The 17,273-nt window shown below is 38.2% G+C and overlaps 2 protein-coding genes across 3 annotated transcripts in view; one reads left to right on the top strand and one right to left on the bottom strand.

Moving 5' to 3' along the window:
- Positions 1–3,361, top strand: part of GPSM2 (G protein signaling modulator 2) — a 34,424-nt gene extending 31,063 nt beyond the window's left edge. The window contains exon 14 of the mRNA XM_052637468.1: positions 2,618–3,361. Within this exon, the coding sequence (XP_052493428.1) occupies positions 2,618–2,845 (228 nt within the window). The 3' untranslated portion in view covers positions 2,846–3,361. The remainder of the gene's footprint in view (positions 1–2,617) is intronic.
- An 893-nt stretch (positions 3,362–4,254) lies between these two features.
- CLCC1 (chloride channel CLIC like 1) overlaps positions 4,255–17,273 on the bottom strand; it is a 34,691-nt gene continuing 21,672 nt past the window's right edge. The window contains exons 4-11 of one of the 2 annotated variants that reach the window (XM_052637000.1): positions 17,160–17,267; positions 14,940–15,161; positions 14,566–14,706; positions 13,128–13,221; positions 11,060–11,157; positions 10,654–10,800; positions 8,716–9,027; positions 4,255–6,465 (exon numbers count right to left, since the gene is read on the bottom strand). In XM_052637000.1, the coding sequence (XP_052492960.1) occupies positions 6,220–6,465; positions 8,716–9,027; positions 10,654–10,800; positions 11,060–11,157; positions 13,128–13,221; positions 14,566–14,706; positions 14,940–15,161; positions 17,160–17,267 (1,368 nt within the window). In that variant the 3' untranslated portion in view covers positions 4,255–6,219. Of the gene's footprint in view, positions 6,466–8,297; positions 8,435–8,715; positions 9,028–10,653; positions 10,801–11,059; positions 11,158–13,127; positions 13,222–14,565; positions 14,707–14,939; positions 15,162–17,159; positions 17,268–17,273 lie in introns of those variants that run through there. The other variant, XM_052637001.1, reaches the window with a different exon arrangement.

Genomic DNA, 17,273 nt, shown 5'->3' with positions numbered 1-17,273 from the left:
GCAGATGGAATCTCAAGGAAACCCAAATAGCCAGAACTGTCTTGAATAGGAAGAACAATATTGGAGGACTCACACTTCCAGATTTCAGAATTTACTACAGAGCTACAGTAATCAAAACAGTGTCATACAAGCATAATGATACATAGACAGCCCAGAAGTAAACACTCATATGGTCAAACAATTTTCAGCAAGGTTGCCAAGACCATTCAGTATGGAAGGAATCTTAACAATTGATGCTGAGAAAACTGGGTATCTACATATAAAAGAATTGATGCTGGGAAAACTGGATATCTACATACATACATACATACGTAATACCATATACAAAAATTAACTCAAAGTGGATCAGTGACCTAAATATAAGAGCTAAAAACTATAAAACTCTTAGAATAAAACATAAAGCGAAAGCTTCATGACTTTAGATTTGGCTCTGGTTTCTTGATTATAACACTAAAGGCACAGTGAATAAAAAAGAAAAGGACAAATTGGACTTCACGAAAGTTTAAAACTTCTAATGCAGCAGATATGATCAACAAAGCACAAAGGCAACCCTCAGAAAATATCTGCAAATCATGTAACTGATAAAGATTACTCCAAAATAGAGAGAACTCCAAAAGCTCAACGACAACAAAAAACCTGATTCAAACTGGGCAAAGAACACAAATAGATACTTCTCCAGAGAAGATATACAAATGGCCAATAAGCACAGGAAAAGATGCTTGACATCATAAATCATTAGAGAAAGGAAGATCAAAACCACAGTGACATACCACCTTACACCCATTAGGATGGCTGTCAAAACCAAAAAATGCAGAAATTAGCAAATGTTGTTGTGGATGTGGAGAAATTGGCACCCTTGTGCATGGCAGGTGGGATTATAAAATGGTGAAGCTGCTATGGAAAACTTTATGCCAGTTCCTTAAAAAATTAAAAACAATTATATGATCCAGCAATCCCACTTCTGGGTGTGACTGAAAACAAGGACATGAACAGATATTTGTTCACAATATGATACACCCATATTCACAGCAGCATTATTCACAACAGCCAAAGTTGGAAGCAACCCAAGTGTCCACCAATAGATGACTGGATAAACAAAATGCGGTATACTTACACAATGGAATATTTTCGGCCTTAAAAACACTCTACAACATAGATGAACCTTGAAGCTATTATGCTGAGAAATACAGTCACAAGAGGACAAACACTGCATGATTCCACTTGTATGGGTCAGTTAACAGAGACGAAGTGGAATGGTGGTTGCAGAGGCTGGAGGGGAGGGGAGGGCGGGGAGTTGTTAAGAGGTTTAGAGTTTCAGTCTTGCAAGGCTAAAAATGTTCTGGAGATGGATGGTAGTGATAATTACACAATATGAATGTACCTGATACTGAACTGTACACTTAAAAATGGGTAAAGTGGTAAATTTATGTTATGTTTATCTCAGTTTTTTAAAAAATTATTTACTGGAAGAGTACTGGAGAGCCTGATCTGGAAAAATAGGAATCAGTGGTCAGCATGGGATATTAAAGTGATTTCAGAGATGGTGCCGTTTATGAGAATAACTATGTCTGACCTATGACCGTGAGAGCCAATGGATAAGGCAGAGGGTAAGGATGAGAACACCAGGGGAGAGGAGGTCTAGGAACTGAAGTGCCTGAGTGCTGGATGAATTAGAGGACAATGAAAGGACCAAGAACTGTGACAGAAGAGATGATGAAGAGTGAAGGTGTGTGTGCACCAGGGTGGTGCTGACTAGGCGGCCAGTCCCCCACTGCATCCTCACGGGATCGCGCAGCTAAATGCCAGGCACATGAGTACACAGCGCCTAGCAACACAGAGGGCACTCAGAGGCCAGCTGTCACATTCCTACTCTTCGTCTTAGGCTACAGTACCAGGCACTATCCTGTAGACTTTTAAAGTGCTTTTATTTTTTATTTGATCAAAAACATTTCTAACATACTTCTAAGAACCATAAACTAGAACTTAAAAGATTTAAATGCTTAAGACCAAGGGTAGGCAAACTTTTTCTGTAAAGGGCCATAGAGAAACTATTTTAGGCTTTTTGAGCCCTTGGGCCTTTGTTGCAACTGCTCAACTCTGCCACTGTAGCGGCAAACAGCCATACACAGCTCAAAACAAACGAGCACAGTGTTGAAATCAAAGTACTGTTACAAAAACAACGGGCAGTCGAGTTATGGTTTGCTGACCCTTGGCCAAAGACAATATTATAAGGAAGCGATGCAGAGTTTCTATACCTCGCATTATATTCCTGAAGATTTGGTAAGTTTTATTTGGTGATGCCTATTATGGTAAGATTATAACCTTGAACTGTCATCGTGGACACAGGTGACCTTGTGTCTTAACTACTCTTACCGAAGCCATGAAGCCATGGCTATACTTCTGTGTGCTATAGCATAACCGGCATATTCCGATTATATAAGTCATTTCAAAGAGAAGGTCTTACTAGTTTTCAGATCTAAAGACTGAGTAAATTTCTAAGCAGTTCTAAGAGGCAGTATAAACCGTTAAAGCTACATTTCTTATTGTGAATGGTAGAGATAACATACCTTGGTGCTCGCCTTATTTGTCTTTTAATCTCTTACTTGTGGATTTCTAGGGATCCAGATTAGATGATCAGAGATGCGCTCCACCACCTGCTGCCACAAAGGGACCAACAGTACCAGATGAGGACTTTCTTAGCCTTATTTTACGGTCTCAAGCAAAAAGAATGGATGAACAGAGAGCTCTTTTACAAGGAGATCAAAACAGAGACACTGAATTTGGGCTCAAGGACCTTTTGAAGAGTAATGCTTTGTTGGAACTTGAAAATTCTGGGAAAAAATAAGCGAACCACTAGTATACTGTTGAATTTTTTTCTTTTTTTTAATGACCTTATTTCCTTTCAGAACACTGCAGGGAAATTCAATCTACTACTTTTTTTTCCTCAAAAGGAGAAAGTATAGCACTGTACTACAGCTTAAAAAGTTTTTAGCATGATGTAAATATTTAACCTTTAAGAGCATAGTGTTAACACTCCTCTGGACACTCACTCGTTTCTGAGTGGAAGTGTCTTGAAAGGTGCTTCATCAACTTTTGTGATTACTGCTTGGGATTATGTTCTTTGACAACTTGTTAGACGCCTTTACCTAGTATTTGTAAAGTAAGAAGTTAAAATGAATCTAGACTAGGATTTAATCCTCTTGTTGAGGTAACTTTTTTACTCTTAATTGATAATGGCAATTTTCTATACCTAACCATGGATGTAGTGAGAAATTACGCTGTTTCATAAAAATAATATACTTGACCAATGTGTAAAAAATTATATAGTCTGTTAAAGAATCTAGATTTTTTTTTCCACTAAGAAAACCTCTATTTTCAATATATTTTTAGGCCAAAGCCATCATAAAAGAATTTAAGAATAAACTTCTTTTAGTGTGGTTTGCCCTCTTTATATAAGTTTTAAAGTAATTTATGTGTATATATATACATAGGTATGTATATATGTGCATCTGTGTGTGGGGGGTGGTGTGAGTGTGTGTGTAATGGTTTAAAATTGTATGTCCTGTTGCACAATACTATTGTAAAGTTTTTTAGGACCCAATGTCCAAAAAACCCCCAAAACCGTTATGTGACTATGTCAAAAACCTAGGCCAGAAAAATTAAGTATGAAAGATGTAGGTTACGCCCTCAGTTGTCATTAAGCCTCTTCCTCCTCTTTCCAGAAAGTGAAGGTGTTTTGCAAGGGGACATAATGTGACATGACGTAAGTTTAGCAAAAGCAAGTCAACCAGGACGGGACTGAGCTGGGTCTGGACTAAGCCTGAACTGCATAATACAGTGCCCACATCTGGAACAAGCTGGCAGCTCATTCACTTCTGGTTGCTTCTGCTTCTGCACAGCTGCGATGGGATGTAGGCCTCTGTTCATTCTAAAAATCTTTCAGGTGATTTTGATAGGCAATGAGAACCAGTTCTCCAAATGGCCAATGTTTTAAAAAATGAGAAATCTGGACTCACATTAAGAGCTCAGGAGGGGGGTGGGGGGGAGATGATTCTTGGTTATAAAATCACACAAATTTTGTCAAAGGTACTCAGTTAACACTTGGATTATATTATGTTTTATATGTGTTATATAGGGTATAATGTCCTGGATTAGCACCCATTTAAAACCAAAATCTGCACTTAAATTTTGTGGGGCTTTTTCTTACAAGCACATTTATTGAGCAAAGACAGCATACCAAAACACAATAATGTAAAAATAAGTGTTTATTTTGTGTAGCTCTTAGACCCCATAAACATTCAGTGTTAGCCATTCCACTTAAAAATTGCTTTAAAAAAGCTATCTGCCTCAGTCTGCTATTCCTAAAACCTTGTTACTATAATCCTTGACTTTAATGATAAATGTTGGCTAAACAATAAACAAGCCTATTTCTTTTAGTTATAAACTGACCTTAAATATTCAATTTGCTTTAGTAAGTCTTCCCTGAACTCTGCTGTTACCTTTCAACAGCAGTACCTTGTTGCCTTGCTAGCTGTCAAAAGTAGAGTTCATCCCCAAACGGTTATCTGTAATTAAAGAATACAAAGGTGAACTTAAATTTTCTTTTAAAGATTCATTTTTGGATTGATAGGCAGCAGTCAGAAGTGCAAAATAACCTTAACTCTACTCTCACAGTTACAGTCTATCAACTGAGGCATCCATTTCACCGCTCAGAGGATAAATAGCACCTTGGGAGCACATTCACCAATAAACAGACCTGGCCCCCGAGAGGACTACTTTATATGCGTCGATGTTCACAAGTCTATCCCAAAATGCAGACATCCTTACATGCCTGTGTTGTAAAGTTTTATATAAATCATTTTGCATTTATTGGAAAAAATTACCTTTCTGATGAAATACTAATGTTGTTTTGCAATACTAAGCTAGAAAATAATATTAAGACATAAAATTAAATTTATTATAGGCATCTAAGTGATGCTTCTGGGAGCCAAGAAGGGGTATTCTGCATTTCATGTAAAAAAACATAGAAAAGCAAATGCTTTAATCTTTTCTGAAAGAAATGCCTGCATGAAAATTTTAAAACTACTCGTAGTATCATTTTTAGTAAGCAGCTGACTGGAACTTGTAGTGTGAAGGTTAAAACAAAGAATACTCAAATGTGTTTAATTGTGGCTTCCTAGCTAGATTTTGTGCAAAATTTATAAATTGCTTTTTTAAGTTTAAAATGAATTGTTTAAAAATCAGAATAACTAAAGTGTGGATTATATCACCTGTCTAGGGTTAAAAATCTATTTATCATAGTATTTATCCTTCTCTTTGTATAGATCTCTAAAATTTAGAACTTCATATGGCTTGGACAATATGGTTTACTATGATGCAAGATACAGTAATATCTAATAACCTCAAATCTGGGATTCTGAGTAGCAAGGAAACACACCTTATAAAGCATGTGCACTTATTTGCTGGGGAAATAAAGCCATTCTCAAAGTATGTAAAACTGAGATTACCAATTTAACAAGCTACGTAACCTAAATTCCCCTGACAGTCTTCAGTTCTGTCTTAGCTAAAGATAAAGTCAAAGGGGTGATAAAGAAGCAGGCCCAGTAACAGCTGTACGAGTTGAGAAATGAGGTTGGTCGGTGGGCTGCCTAGAGGGGCTTAGACTGCCACTGCGTCACCAGTGCCGCAGAGTGTGACTTTAGGGGTAAACTTCGAGGGTGAGCTCGACTACAGTGACTTTCCTTAAATGCTGTTTTTGAGTCACTACCATTTTTAGAGATATTCTGGGTCCGATGCACAACTAACAAATAATTCTATTAGCTAAAGTAGGTATCACAGGACTTCCAAAAGGCAAAACACACTTTGGTGAATTGGTTCCTATATATGCCTGTAAACAACTACTTCTTTTTCAACATCCCCCGTCTCACACGGTCTTTATCATGATTCAGAATCATTAATACATGCCATATGTTCATCTATGAGATCCTGTTCCAAAATTAACACTTCAAAAACTTTATGGGATGCATCCTAATATCAAAGAAATGAAATTGGACAGAGATACATGCACACTTGGTAATTCTGATTATCAGTAAAAATACTGATGTTTGAAGTGGGCACCTATGTAGTAAATATCAGAATATTGGCAGAAGAAACAGCTGTGAAGATTACTGTACAGAGCTCGCAGATGACCTCAGAACTGTGGCCCGTGTCTGTGCTCCTTTAGCCGCACACTTCCACTGCGGCGCTTGCTGGGCTGCAGGTGCTGCCTTCCTCTGGGCCGCCTGCGGCATCAGTCCTGCGCTGGGCCTTCTCCACTGCAGGGCAACCTTCTGCACCCTCTGACACTTTCTGGCCAGAGACAGGCTTAGCTGGCTGGCTGCTTTCAGTACTGCTTTCTGTCGGAGTGCTTTCTCCTGGGATTTCACCCATCTCTTTGGGCTTCGATTCCAAATTAGGTGATTTAAGCTACAAAGGAGAGAATTACAGTGTTGTAATTGTTCAATTGACATAACATGAAGGTTTGTAATATATATGTTCAACAAGTTCCCACAAATCTGTTATAGCAAACATTGAATTCTTTCAAGTCCTCGTCCCAGTGCTGGACTGTAATTACGTAAATGTTAAGCTTTAGAGGACTGTCTATGGACACAGAAGACAGACTTGTGGACACAATGGGGAAAGGAGAGGGTGGGACGAATTGCGAGAGTAGCACTGAACAGACACAGCTACTGCTGCTGCTGCTGCTGCTGAGTCGCTTCAGTCGTGTCCGACTCTGTGCAACCCCAGAGACGGCAGCCCACTAGGCTCCCCCGTCCCTGGGATTCTCCAGGCAAGAACACTGGAGTGGGTTGCCATTTCCTTCTCCGATGCATGAAAGGGAAAGGTGAAAGGGAAGTCACTCAGTTGTGCCTGACTCTTCGCGACCGCATGGACTGCAGCCCACCACGCTCCTCCGTCCATGGGATTTTTTCAGGCAAAAGTAATGAAGTGGGGTGCCATCGCCTTTTCCGGAAACAGACACTGCCACATGTAAAACAGATAGTGGGAAGCTGCTGCCTAACACAGGGAGCTCAGCCTGGTGCTCTGTGATGACCTACAGGGATAGGATGGTGTGGGAAGGTTCAAGAGGGAGGGGAGATATATATATACAAGATTTACCTTGTTTTACAGCAGAAACCAACAACTTTGTAAAATAATTATCCTCCAATTAAAAACAAACATTAAAAAAAAAACTGTCTATGAAAGAGTGGGACACTCAGGATATGCTAGGTGGTCTAGTGACCCAGCTTAGGAAGGGTCAGGAAGACTGTGACCAGTACTGTTAACTCCTCTTGCCTGGGGAGAATAATTCATTTCACAAATGTGCACTGAGCATACCTTAAGTTATAGGTCCTAAGGATACAAAAGACAGCAAGCAAATTGCTGCCTCCTTCCCTGAACTTACTGGGCAATAAATTAAAAGTATCATGCTGGGGTTGGGAAGGCTGAATTGCTGTTTGAATTAGCGTGGTCTGAAAAGATGATATGAGTGAAGGCTTGAGGAAATGAACCTTATGCATATATGGGAACAGCATTCTAGACAATGAATAGCAAGTACAAAGGCTGAGGTCAAGGAGCAGACAGGAGGAGGCCCTTGTGACTGAAGCAGAATGAGCCTGGAGGGAGCATGGGAGGGGAGAGCAGTGGGAGGCCCTAGGCCATTTTGATATCTTTGGCTTTCCCTTCAAGTGAGCTGGGAACTGGAGTATTTCTGAGATTAAGTAACAATAACCAGTGGCTCCGATGGTAAAGAATTTGCCTGCAATGCAGGAGACTTGGGTTCGATCTCCGGGTCTCTCTGGGTTGGAAAGATACCCCGGAGAAGGGAACGGCAATTCACTCCAGTATTCTTGCCTAGAGAATTCCATGGACAGAGGAGCCTGGTGGACTACAGCCCATGGAGTTGCAAAGAGTCAGACACGACTGAGTGACTAACAGTTTCACGTGCACTTTATTAAACTGAAAGGAACATCGTAATTTTCGAGACCGATGCAGATATGTTTTATCCTTCTCAGGAACTCCATGGGAAGGATTTTTCAAGTTCCTAGATTCTACTGTGTTTGTTACGGTTTCCCAAAGGTTTACATCTGCAACATTAACCTTGCAAATGACAATACAAATTCTTCTCTCAAAACAGAAATGGAAATGTCCCTTTATTTAAATGGCCAATAATGGTGGAAAAGAGGCCTGACCATTCCCCAGATAAAAAAGTTAGTCTCGCCAGCCAAAAGATTTGGAAAAGCAAGGTTTCTGATCCTTCCCCAGCTCACTCTCCCATCTAGCTTGGTTCCAGGGCTCTCCTGTGGGCCAGCTCCTGAAGGCTGCAGCCTCAGGGGGTAGTTCTCTCCGATCTCTTCAAAGGTAGCAACTTCAGTCATGGTCACTTGTTGGTTTCCTATAAAACGTCACATGAATTGCTTTCTGTTCTAACAAATTACCGCTAACTAGTATTTAACACAAAAATTAAATCTCATTTCTTCTGAGGCTGGACTAACTTGACCAGAATGAGGGAAACAGAGTGAATAATTACATCACTGGTGATATAATTAACCAGGAAAGGTAAGAGCAGAACACTTAACCGAAAGCTTAATAGGAAGCACTTAAGCCTAGCATTACAGACAGCAAAATAAACAGTTGCTGACTCACACCAGGTGCCACCTTGGGATGCTCTCTCACCTCTGCTTCTTGCAAATCAAATGGCCGAAGCACTTCAGGGCTCTTGCTGCCAGTCTGAAATCTCAAGCCAACATCTCTCTCTCTCAAAACATCTCTTCTACCCTCATATGTTTTGTCATTAGGGCCTTGCTCAATGGGGCTAATTTGGCCCCTGTAATAGAAATCTGCATCACCTGCTCCACCATGGGGTCTATAATCAATTTTCTGCTGCCGTCTTCTTTCACCTGCCTGAAGTGCCTCGGGTGGTTCTCTTTCAGGACCACCCACATGTCTCAGCATATTAACTGATTTGCCAGCACCATAGCAGAAACTCTAGAAGGAAAAGAAATACATATTCCTGAGTACTTAATGATTGACAATGAAATTTTGAGGTGATTTCCTTGATGCCACAAAATTATGTAATTTAACTTGTGTTATTTATAGACATAAACATGTTAGTTTCACTGGGTTTTCATTAAAGATCTCTTCTCTAGATTAATACAGAACCAGAATAGCCCATAACAAAATTTGAGAAATCGTTAAGTATTAAGGAGATGTTTCAATCAGCTGGACACATTTTTATTGAATTATATAATGGCAGTTACGCTAAAGCCTAGAAATTTAAAAGGTACTAATTGTCTGATCATTGCTCATATGCTGTCTATAGTCACATCCATCATATAAGGTAGATGCTGAAAATTAAAGTTGCATACCATTATACAAATATTCTCCAGTAGGTTTATTTATTTTATAAACTTGCTTTAGCCACAGCTAAAATTCTAAAAGTTTTGAGTCATGTTCCAAGGAAAAACTAGGCAGCGTTTCTCAAAGTGTGCCCAGGGACCCACTGGGGGTCCTGGAGACTCACAAATCTGTGAGGTCTAAACTTATGAAAAGATGTAAGTCTTCTTCACTCTCCCCTTGTGAAAAGTACAGTGGAGTCTTGTGGGGCTAGAATGACCCCTTCACTCTGATGGCCCATGCACTGTGGGCGTGTGGATACCTGTATTTTTAAAATTTCTGATAAATATCAATAAATAAACCTCCCACAAACAAGTGCTTTTGTGGTGTTCAGGTTTTAAGACTACAGAAGGGTCCTGAGAAGAAAAATCTGAAAACCACTGTACTAGAGATATGACTCTTTAAAGATGGAGCAGCAAAAGGCAGCAGATGAAGCAACAAGCAATAACAGGGTTTTGCTATTAATTTCAGTCTCAGAGACTAAACTACTACTATACAACTAATGTCACCTAACAAAAACAGATCCCTGAACCGATGAGTCCTAGTCACAAGCCAAACAGCAATACCAAAGGAGTAACCTTTTCTAAGTAAGCAGAACATAGTAAATTTCACATCCTCAAGGGAAGAGAACTCTAATAAACTTCCCATGGCACATCTGAGTTCTCTGCATTTTGTTTTACGGGACAACTACTTTATTAGGGTAAGGGCTGAAAATCAACCCAAAAAAGAGCTGAAGAGACCATGGACGAATGACAAGTAACACTGTAAGATTCCTTATAAATATCTGTTCCTGGATCCCCTAAATTGTTTCTCAGTACATGCACCTCTTTCTACATCCCTCTCTGATTCTATGTTAAAACCAATGTTCTCTGGTTCTCAGTGTGGCAAAAAAGCTCACACTGAAATAATGCCCCTTTTCTCAAAGAGGACATAAGCAACTGATACCATGTGTATTAATTCACAAAGTTTAAAAAACAAATGTTAAAAGAGGGTACTATTCTAAATCACTACTTTGACAACTATAATCAAACTTGAGAACCATTTTCTTACTAAGATGAACAGACAAATATAAACAAACATTTATCACTTAAAAAAACATCTTTTCATGCCATTAAGCATGATTTAGCCCGATTTACAACATTAAAAAAAAACCCTAATAATCCTAGAATTGCCTTTTTCTGTAAATCCTATTAATTGTTAACAGTGCTAAGTACTAACCAGGACAGCTAATGCCATAATTATCAGCACTGGAATGTGCAGTAACACTGGGATCTCCTTCATGAGCGCTTTAATAAATTCACCAGCTCCTTTTCCAACATGCTTCAATGGTTCCGTGACAAAGTTGGTGAATGTAACTGCCAGTGCCTACAATGAAAGGTAAAAGCAACTTAATTTTTTCGCTCAAAGGATTGAGGTGCATAGAGTAAGTCAAATCAACTGTGCTGAAGCTGAAGTTACGAAATTCCACAAATGTTATCATATGTGGAAATGACTGTAATGGAAGTATTTTTCCTAGAACAAAGGTTTATTATTAGCAATGTGACAGTTAAAAAAAAACAATTTTTAATAAACAGAGACTTTTTACTCACTTTGTTTAAGTAATTTTCACAAAATAAATTCTAACCTTTGTTGGGGGGACCAGCCAAATAGGGTTGACTAGTAAGAGCTCGTAGTATTTCTGGCATGGGTCATCCTTATAGGTCCATGAACTTCTAAGCCATTCTGTTAGAAGACAAGAAACAGTCTTTTTTTAAAGTTGCATTTCATTCCCAAGTAATATTTTAGTTTTAACTCTCCTTCCCCCCACAACCCCCAATTAATTATACAAGTCTTATAGAGAAAATATTTTATAAAGATTTCTAAAAGGTAAGTAATTAAAAACAGTCCTTTACACACACCAAGGAATCCAAGAAAAAACTGGAAAAATCTGAGTAAGATAGCTGGCATGTATCAAAGTTGATACCCTGGCTATGGTACCGCACTAGTATAATTATGCAAGATGCTATCAGTGGGGAAGCACGGGCAAAGAGTCTGCAGGGTCTCTCTGTATTCTTACAACTACCTGCGAACCTACAACCATCTGAATAAAATTAAATTCAAAGTCAATTCTTTACTTATAAAACAAAGCAGAACATTAGTTCTCTTCTTCTAAATCAGACTCATGTATAGTACTTTAACTGTGGAAAATTCTGAAAGAGATTTCTGGGAGAAATATCAATAACCTCAGATATGCAGATGACACCACCCTTATGGCAGAAATGTGAAGAGGAACTAAAGAGCCTCTTGATGAAAGTGAAAGGAGAGTGAAAAAGTTGGCTTAAAGCTCAACATTCAGAAAACGAAGATCATGGCATCCAGTCCCATCACTTCATGACAAATAAATGGGGAACAGTGGAAACAGTGGCTGACTTTATTTTTCTGGGCTCCAAAATCACCACAGATGGTGACTGCAGCCATGATATTAAAAGACGCTTGCTCCCTGGAAGAAAAGTTATGACCAACTTAGACAGCATATTAAAAAGCAGAGACATTACTTTGCCAACAAAGGTCTGTCTAGTCAAGGCTATGGTTTTTCCAGTGGTCATGTATGGATGTGAAAGTCAGACTGTAAAGAAAGCTGAGCACTGAAGAACTGATGCTTTTGAACTGTGGTGTTGGAGAAGACTCTTGAGAATCCCTTGGACTGAAGGAGATCCAACCAGTCCATCCTAAAGGAAATCAGTCCTAGGTGTTCACTGTAAAGACTGATGTTGAAGCTGAAACTCCAATACTTTGGCCACCTGATGCGAAGAGCTGACTCATTTGAAAAGACCCTGATGCTGGGAAAGATTGAAGGCAGGGGAGAAGGGGACGACAGAGGATAAGATGGTTGGATGGCATCACCGACTCAACGGACATGAGTTTGGGTGGACTCCAGGAGTTGGTGATGGACAGGGAAGCCTGGTGTGCTGCAGTCCATGGGGTGGCAAAGAGTCAGACATGACTGAGTGACTGAACTGAACTGAATAATATTTTATGTACTAGTATGAGCTACAGGAGACGTTCAGTTATTTCCTGAGGCCAGGAAGTAAGGCTGGGCTGAGTTAGCTCCCATATCTTTTTAAGAAAATTAATTTTTTGGACATCTTGATTTGCTGCCAAAATTCTATTCTGAGTCAGTCATTGTGTGGACTTTTATTTACAAACAGCATTTGATCATTAAACCACTCCCATTGTTAGGTACATATAACTAAAGGCAGTCAACATTAGTGAGAATGCTTATAAAATCTGAAGGAAGAGTAAAATAATTTCCCCTTTAGTGAAAAAAAACATACAGTGAAGCTACAATGTAAGATTTCACAAGTCAATACAGAGATGAAATCAAAGATGGAAAATATACTGGTTCACTCTAATAAACTTCTGCTGAGGACCCAGAACATGCTAGACACTGTGCTAAGAACTAGATGAACACAAGAGAGTCCAATTCAGGCAGACAGATAATATCAGAGCTGCCACATACATACTTTCTATCCCTTTCCTGTGACGTTACATAAACACAGAAGTCACTGAAGCCTAGGACTCTGCCTGTTCTAACGATTCAGTCATGGAAAGCCTCCTCCTGGCATTTTATCATTTGTTTGTAATTATTAAAATATGTTTCCTCATTCTCAGAAACTCTACTCAAAATAAAGCCAAGAGAACCAATATCTTACCCCAGAGACTTCCACTCCAGTTCATCTTCTCAGCACACACGTTGTTAAGTGGCTCCATCTTGGCAACTTCAGCCTGATGCTGTGCAAAAGCGAGCTGACCAACACCAAAGGGAACCATGAGAGGCTACTAACAATGAAGATTATGCCTACTCACCCTAAAAACCACACTTCAAAGCGTGTCTTCACCATTCATCCAAACCAGATTATTTAAAATTTTTTCACAGAAAAAAATACATATTGTTTTAAAAGAGTGGCTCTTTTCAACTCACAGCAAAACACATTCAATAGGTAAAGAACTAACTACAGTTGCCTTCTTTTAAAATAATTATGAGGAGGAATTCTAGAAAACCTTCTTACTGAGAAGATTGTTTTAAAAATTAGTTCAAATATAGCTCTCATGTCATGCCCCAAAACGTAACTATACATATTAAGTGCCTACTCACTCTCTTAAACAATTCATGACAAAATGGTGTTTTGCTTTGAATGATTTTCAGCACAAATGGACAAAATGTCTTTTATAATTCAAAGCCCTGGGGGAAATCACAGATAATTTTCAACCAAACTTTCTTCCTTCCTCTAATATGTAAATAATTAGTTCTAGAAGCTACAGAACTTAGAGAGAAAGGTTTAAGAAATATCACAAAGATTTAATCAGATGAATTCACTGAAAATAGCTGGTCACTTGACTCATCTTGCTAAAAAGCTCTAAAATTTTTCTTCAATGATTATGCTAGTTTGACAGGAACAATATGTCAATTTGTCAAGAAAAATAATGCTTCTTCCAAATTCAATACATAACGTGGCCCTAATTTTTAAAGAATAAAAATTAGGGAAAAGTTTATAAATACATCACAACATCAACAGTGGTTATCTTAAGGTGGTAAAATTATAGACTTTTTTCTGGCCACTCCACACAACATGCAGGACTCTTAGTTGCCCAAACTTGGATACCTGGCAGTGAGAACACCAAGTCCTCATCACTGGACTGCCAGGAAATTCCCTAGACAATTTAAAAAAAATTAAATTTCTCTGTATTTTTCTATCTTTTCTATATTCTCTGCTATAAATATACCATTCTTATAGTCACAAAATAATCTAACTTTAGAAAATAGTATTTTGGCATCATTGCTAGCAAAGAATAAAAAAGACATACCCTTACCAACATGAGAATTTTTCATGTCTCCACATAACTCTATTCTAATTTAGCTGTCCAGAAGCCACACATCAGCAGGATGAAAATCAGGACTGCACATGTCCCTCCACTAACTTGGTCAAGGACCCAAAAAACCAGGGACATCTGAGCAGCTGCCAGTTTCCTCACCAACACTCCAATCACTGCCTCACACCATCACCCGAGGTATACACTAGCTCTAAACAGCTTAGTCTTCTTTTATGAAATAACACTTTAGAGCTTTAGAAACTTCTACTTACATATTACCTTATATAAATACATCCAATTCCATCCCAAACTGATGAGAAAACTGATGAATAAAACACGTCTCAACTGGGTATACCAACGCACGTAGGTCCAGAGCTCAGTAGCTACTAACACCACGATGCAGAGCAGGCACAGAAGCACCTCGAAACAGAAGCACAGAGAGTCACTGCCAAGCCATCCTCCCCATCACAGAAGTGACTGAGAGCAAAGAAAAAGAACTGGACTTGAATATGCAAAATCACTTGTACTACTGTGCTGCATGTTCATAAAGCTCTATCAGTGACTTAGTGCGAGTTCTCACTATAATTATGGTGAAGTTTTTAAAGTATTTTAAAAAGTAAACTGTTAATCAGGTGCCCCTCATCCCATCTTACCATCAACACATTATACGGATCCACTCCAAAAAAATCTTCAAATCGCCACTTCCATGTTTCAAAATCATGAAACTTAAAATTAATTAAAATATCACTTAGTGCATCATCCAAGGCACCTGGCTTCCAATCCTCTCCACTGAGAAACTTTTGTATTTCTAACAAGGTTTGTCTTTTAAGGATAATCTCGGCATCGTAATGCATGTCATCTTCGTTTTCATCAGGCTGAATTAAATTTGCCAAAAAAAAAAAAAAAAACAGGAAAGGAGAATTTTATCATTAAATGAAACATTAAGATAAAACCAACTTGGAACTAAATATATAATTAGTTCACGATAGTTCCCAGGTATAAAATAAGAATAATAATATCTACCTGTCTATCTCACAGGCCAACATGAAAACCAAAGATAATAAATATGAAAAACATTTCGAAAGTACAAAATTTTCAAATTTAAAACATGTTTTTAAAATTATAAAACATTTCAAAATTATAAAACTCTATACAAGTAACATATAGTACATTTTACTAAATTATAGTTGATTCCTGCTATCTGTAGTACTTACATTCTATAAAGTCACCTTGAACCAGTTAGCAAATACTGAACCAAGGTTCCTAAAGGAAATATGGGCTTAGTTTCTTGCAACCATATTTTCATCAACCAATCAATTCATAACCTTTTTATGTTACTGTTTAAAGATACCTAATACATACTGTGGATCCATTAATGCTAAGCTCATAGCCAACAGCACTATGACTCATGACTGAAGTTAACTTATCTAAGGGCATTTTTCTCTAAGGCACAGCTCAGCCTCCCTGTGATTAGGAGCACTAGACAGAAAAACACTTGGGAGATTTTTAAACAGCAAAAGTTTAAAAATTGGAAATAGCCTGAAAAGATAAAGAGATCACAAAATAACATGACAGCTGAAAACAGCCTTGTTTCACCTCAACTGAAAGTGAGTTCATCAGGCAACTGAAATGTTTTGCTACTCTGAGCGTGTTTAAGAGTGACACAAAAGCAGGAGTACTGATTCTAAGTTACGAATAAAGTTTAGTATTCAAAATATTACAAAATATGAATCCAGCAAATAATGAGGATAAACTATCATTATTTTATGATTCAGTTCATGTCTTTCCATTTGCTGACACAGCTTTCAAACAGCCTAAAATTTAGAGTGTACCAATAAGAAAAACAAAAAGGATCTCAAAAAAGCAGCAAAATCTGGGTTTCCATGAACATCTTTATTGGTGTGAGTACAGGTCAGCAAAATCTCTATAAACATTAAATAGTTAACATAAGAGAAAATTATCTTTTCTAACAGTAAATACTGATTTTTATATTACAAAGGAGGTATTAAATGAGAAAAACCCAAGTGTCATGTAATATCACAAATCATCAGTAAGCATAAAAAAGTGCCCCGGATTAAATATTTCTACAAAACCAAAAGCTATTCCAAGCTTCTCCATGTGGAATCTTTTCTAGCCCCACTGGTCCCCTCATCTATAAAGCGGACTCCCTCCCACCTTGCACTTGCACTAAGACTCCTAGCTGAAGGCCATACATATGACCGCATCTGCTTTTCCATCTCCAAGATAAGGTGGGATTATTACTCATTTTTAACACTCCCTATTTAAAAATTTTCTAGGTGTTTCAACTCCCTGAAGGGAAAACAATGACTTGAAAAAAGGGAATCTTAACACTAATCATGAAAAATATGTCCATGACATGTAATTCTATAAAGCAGCCCTTGCCACAATAAACAGCTAGGGGAAAAATCTTAAAACCCACTTTTCTTTTTCTCAATATATAATGATGTTACATCATTTGAACAAGGAAGTGTGGAAATGATAGAAAAGAACTAAGGACTGGAATAGAATTTCCTTACCAAGTCATGAGTTTAAGTTTGCAACTGATCAGCAAAGTTCAAAGAGCAAATTTAAAACAATCTCCCTCTCCCCCCAGCTCAATTAGGTGGTACAGCAGTGCACAGAGTAAGTAAATCCCCATGAACTGTAAGAAAAAGAGGAAGGGCCAGCACTGCTCACTTGCCTTCCACCAAATCAGCAGGTTGCTACCTTCTGCTGATTAAGGTTTTGGTAAAAGGGCGAGACAGGTATTCTCTGTAGAAGTATAATGATGCTTTATCAGTGCTGATATAACGTGAAATTAATACGTAACAAAAATATCCACTACACTGATTAGTATCACATCAAATACTCACAAGTCCAAGCTTTTTGGTTTCAATCAAAATCTTATTTAAGTACCTCCTAAAAACTGGATTGCTTTGACTTTCATAGTCTTTTCTCTTTTGCTTTTCACATTCATCAATCTGCAA

This window comes from Budorcas taxicolor, chromosome 3 (assembly GCF_023091745.1).
Source record: "Budorcas taxicolor isolate Tak-1 chromosome 3, Takin1.1, whole genome shotgun sequence".
NCBI lineage: Eukaryota > Metazoa > Chordata > Mammalia > Artiodactyla > Bovidae > Budorcas > Budorcas taxicolor.
This window is presented reverse-complemented; position numbering and strand designations above follow the sequence as displayed.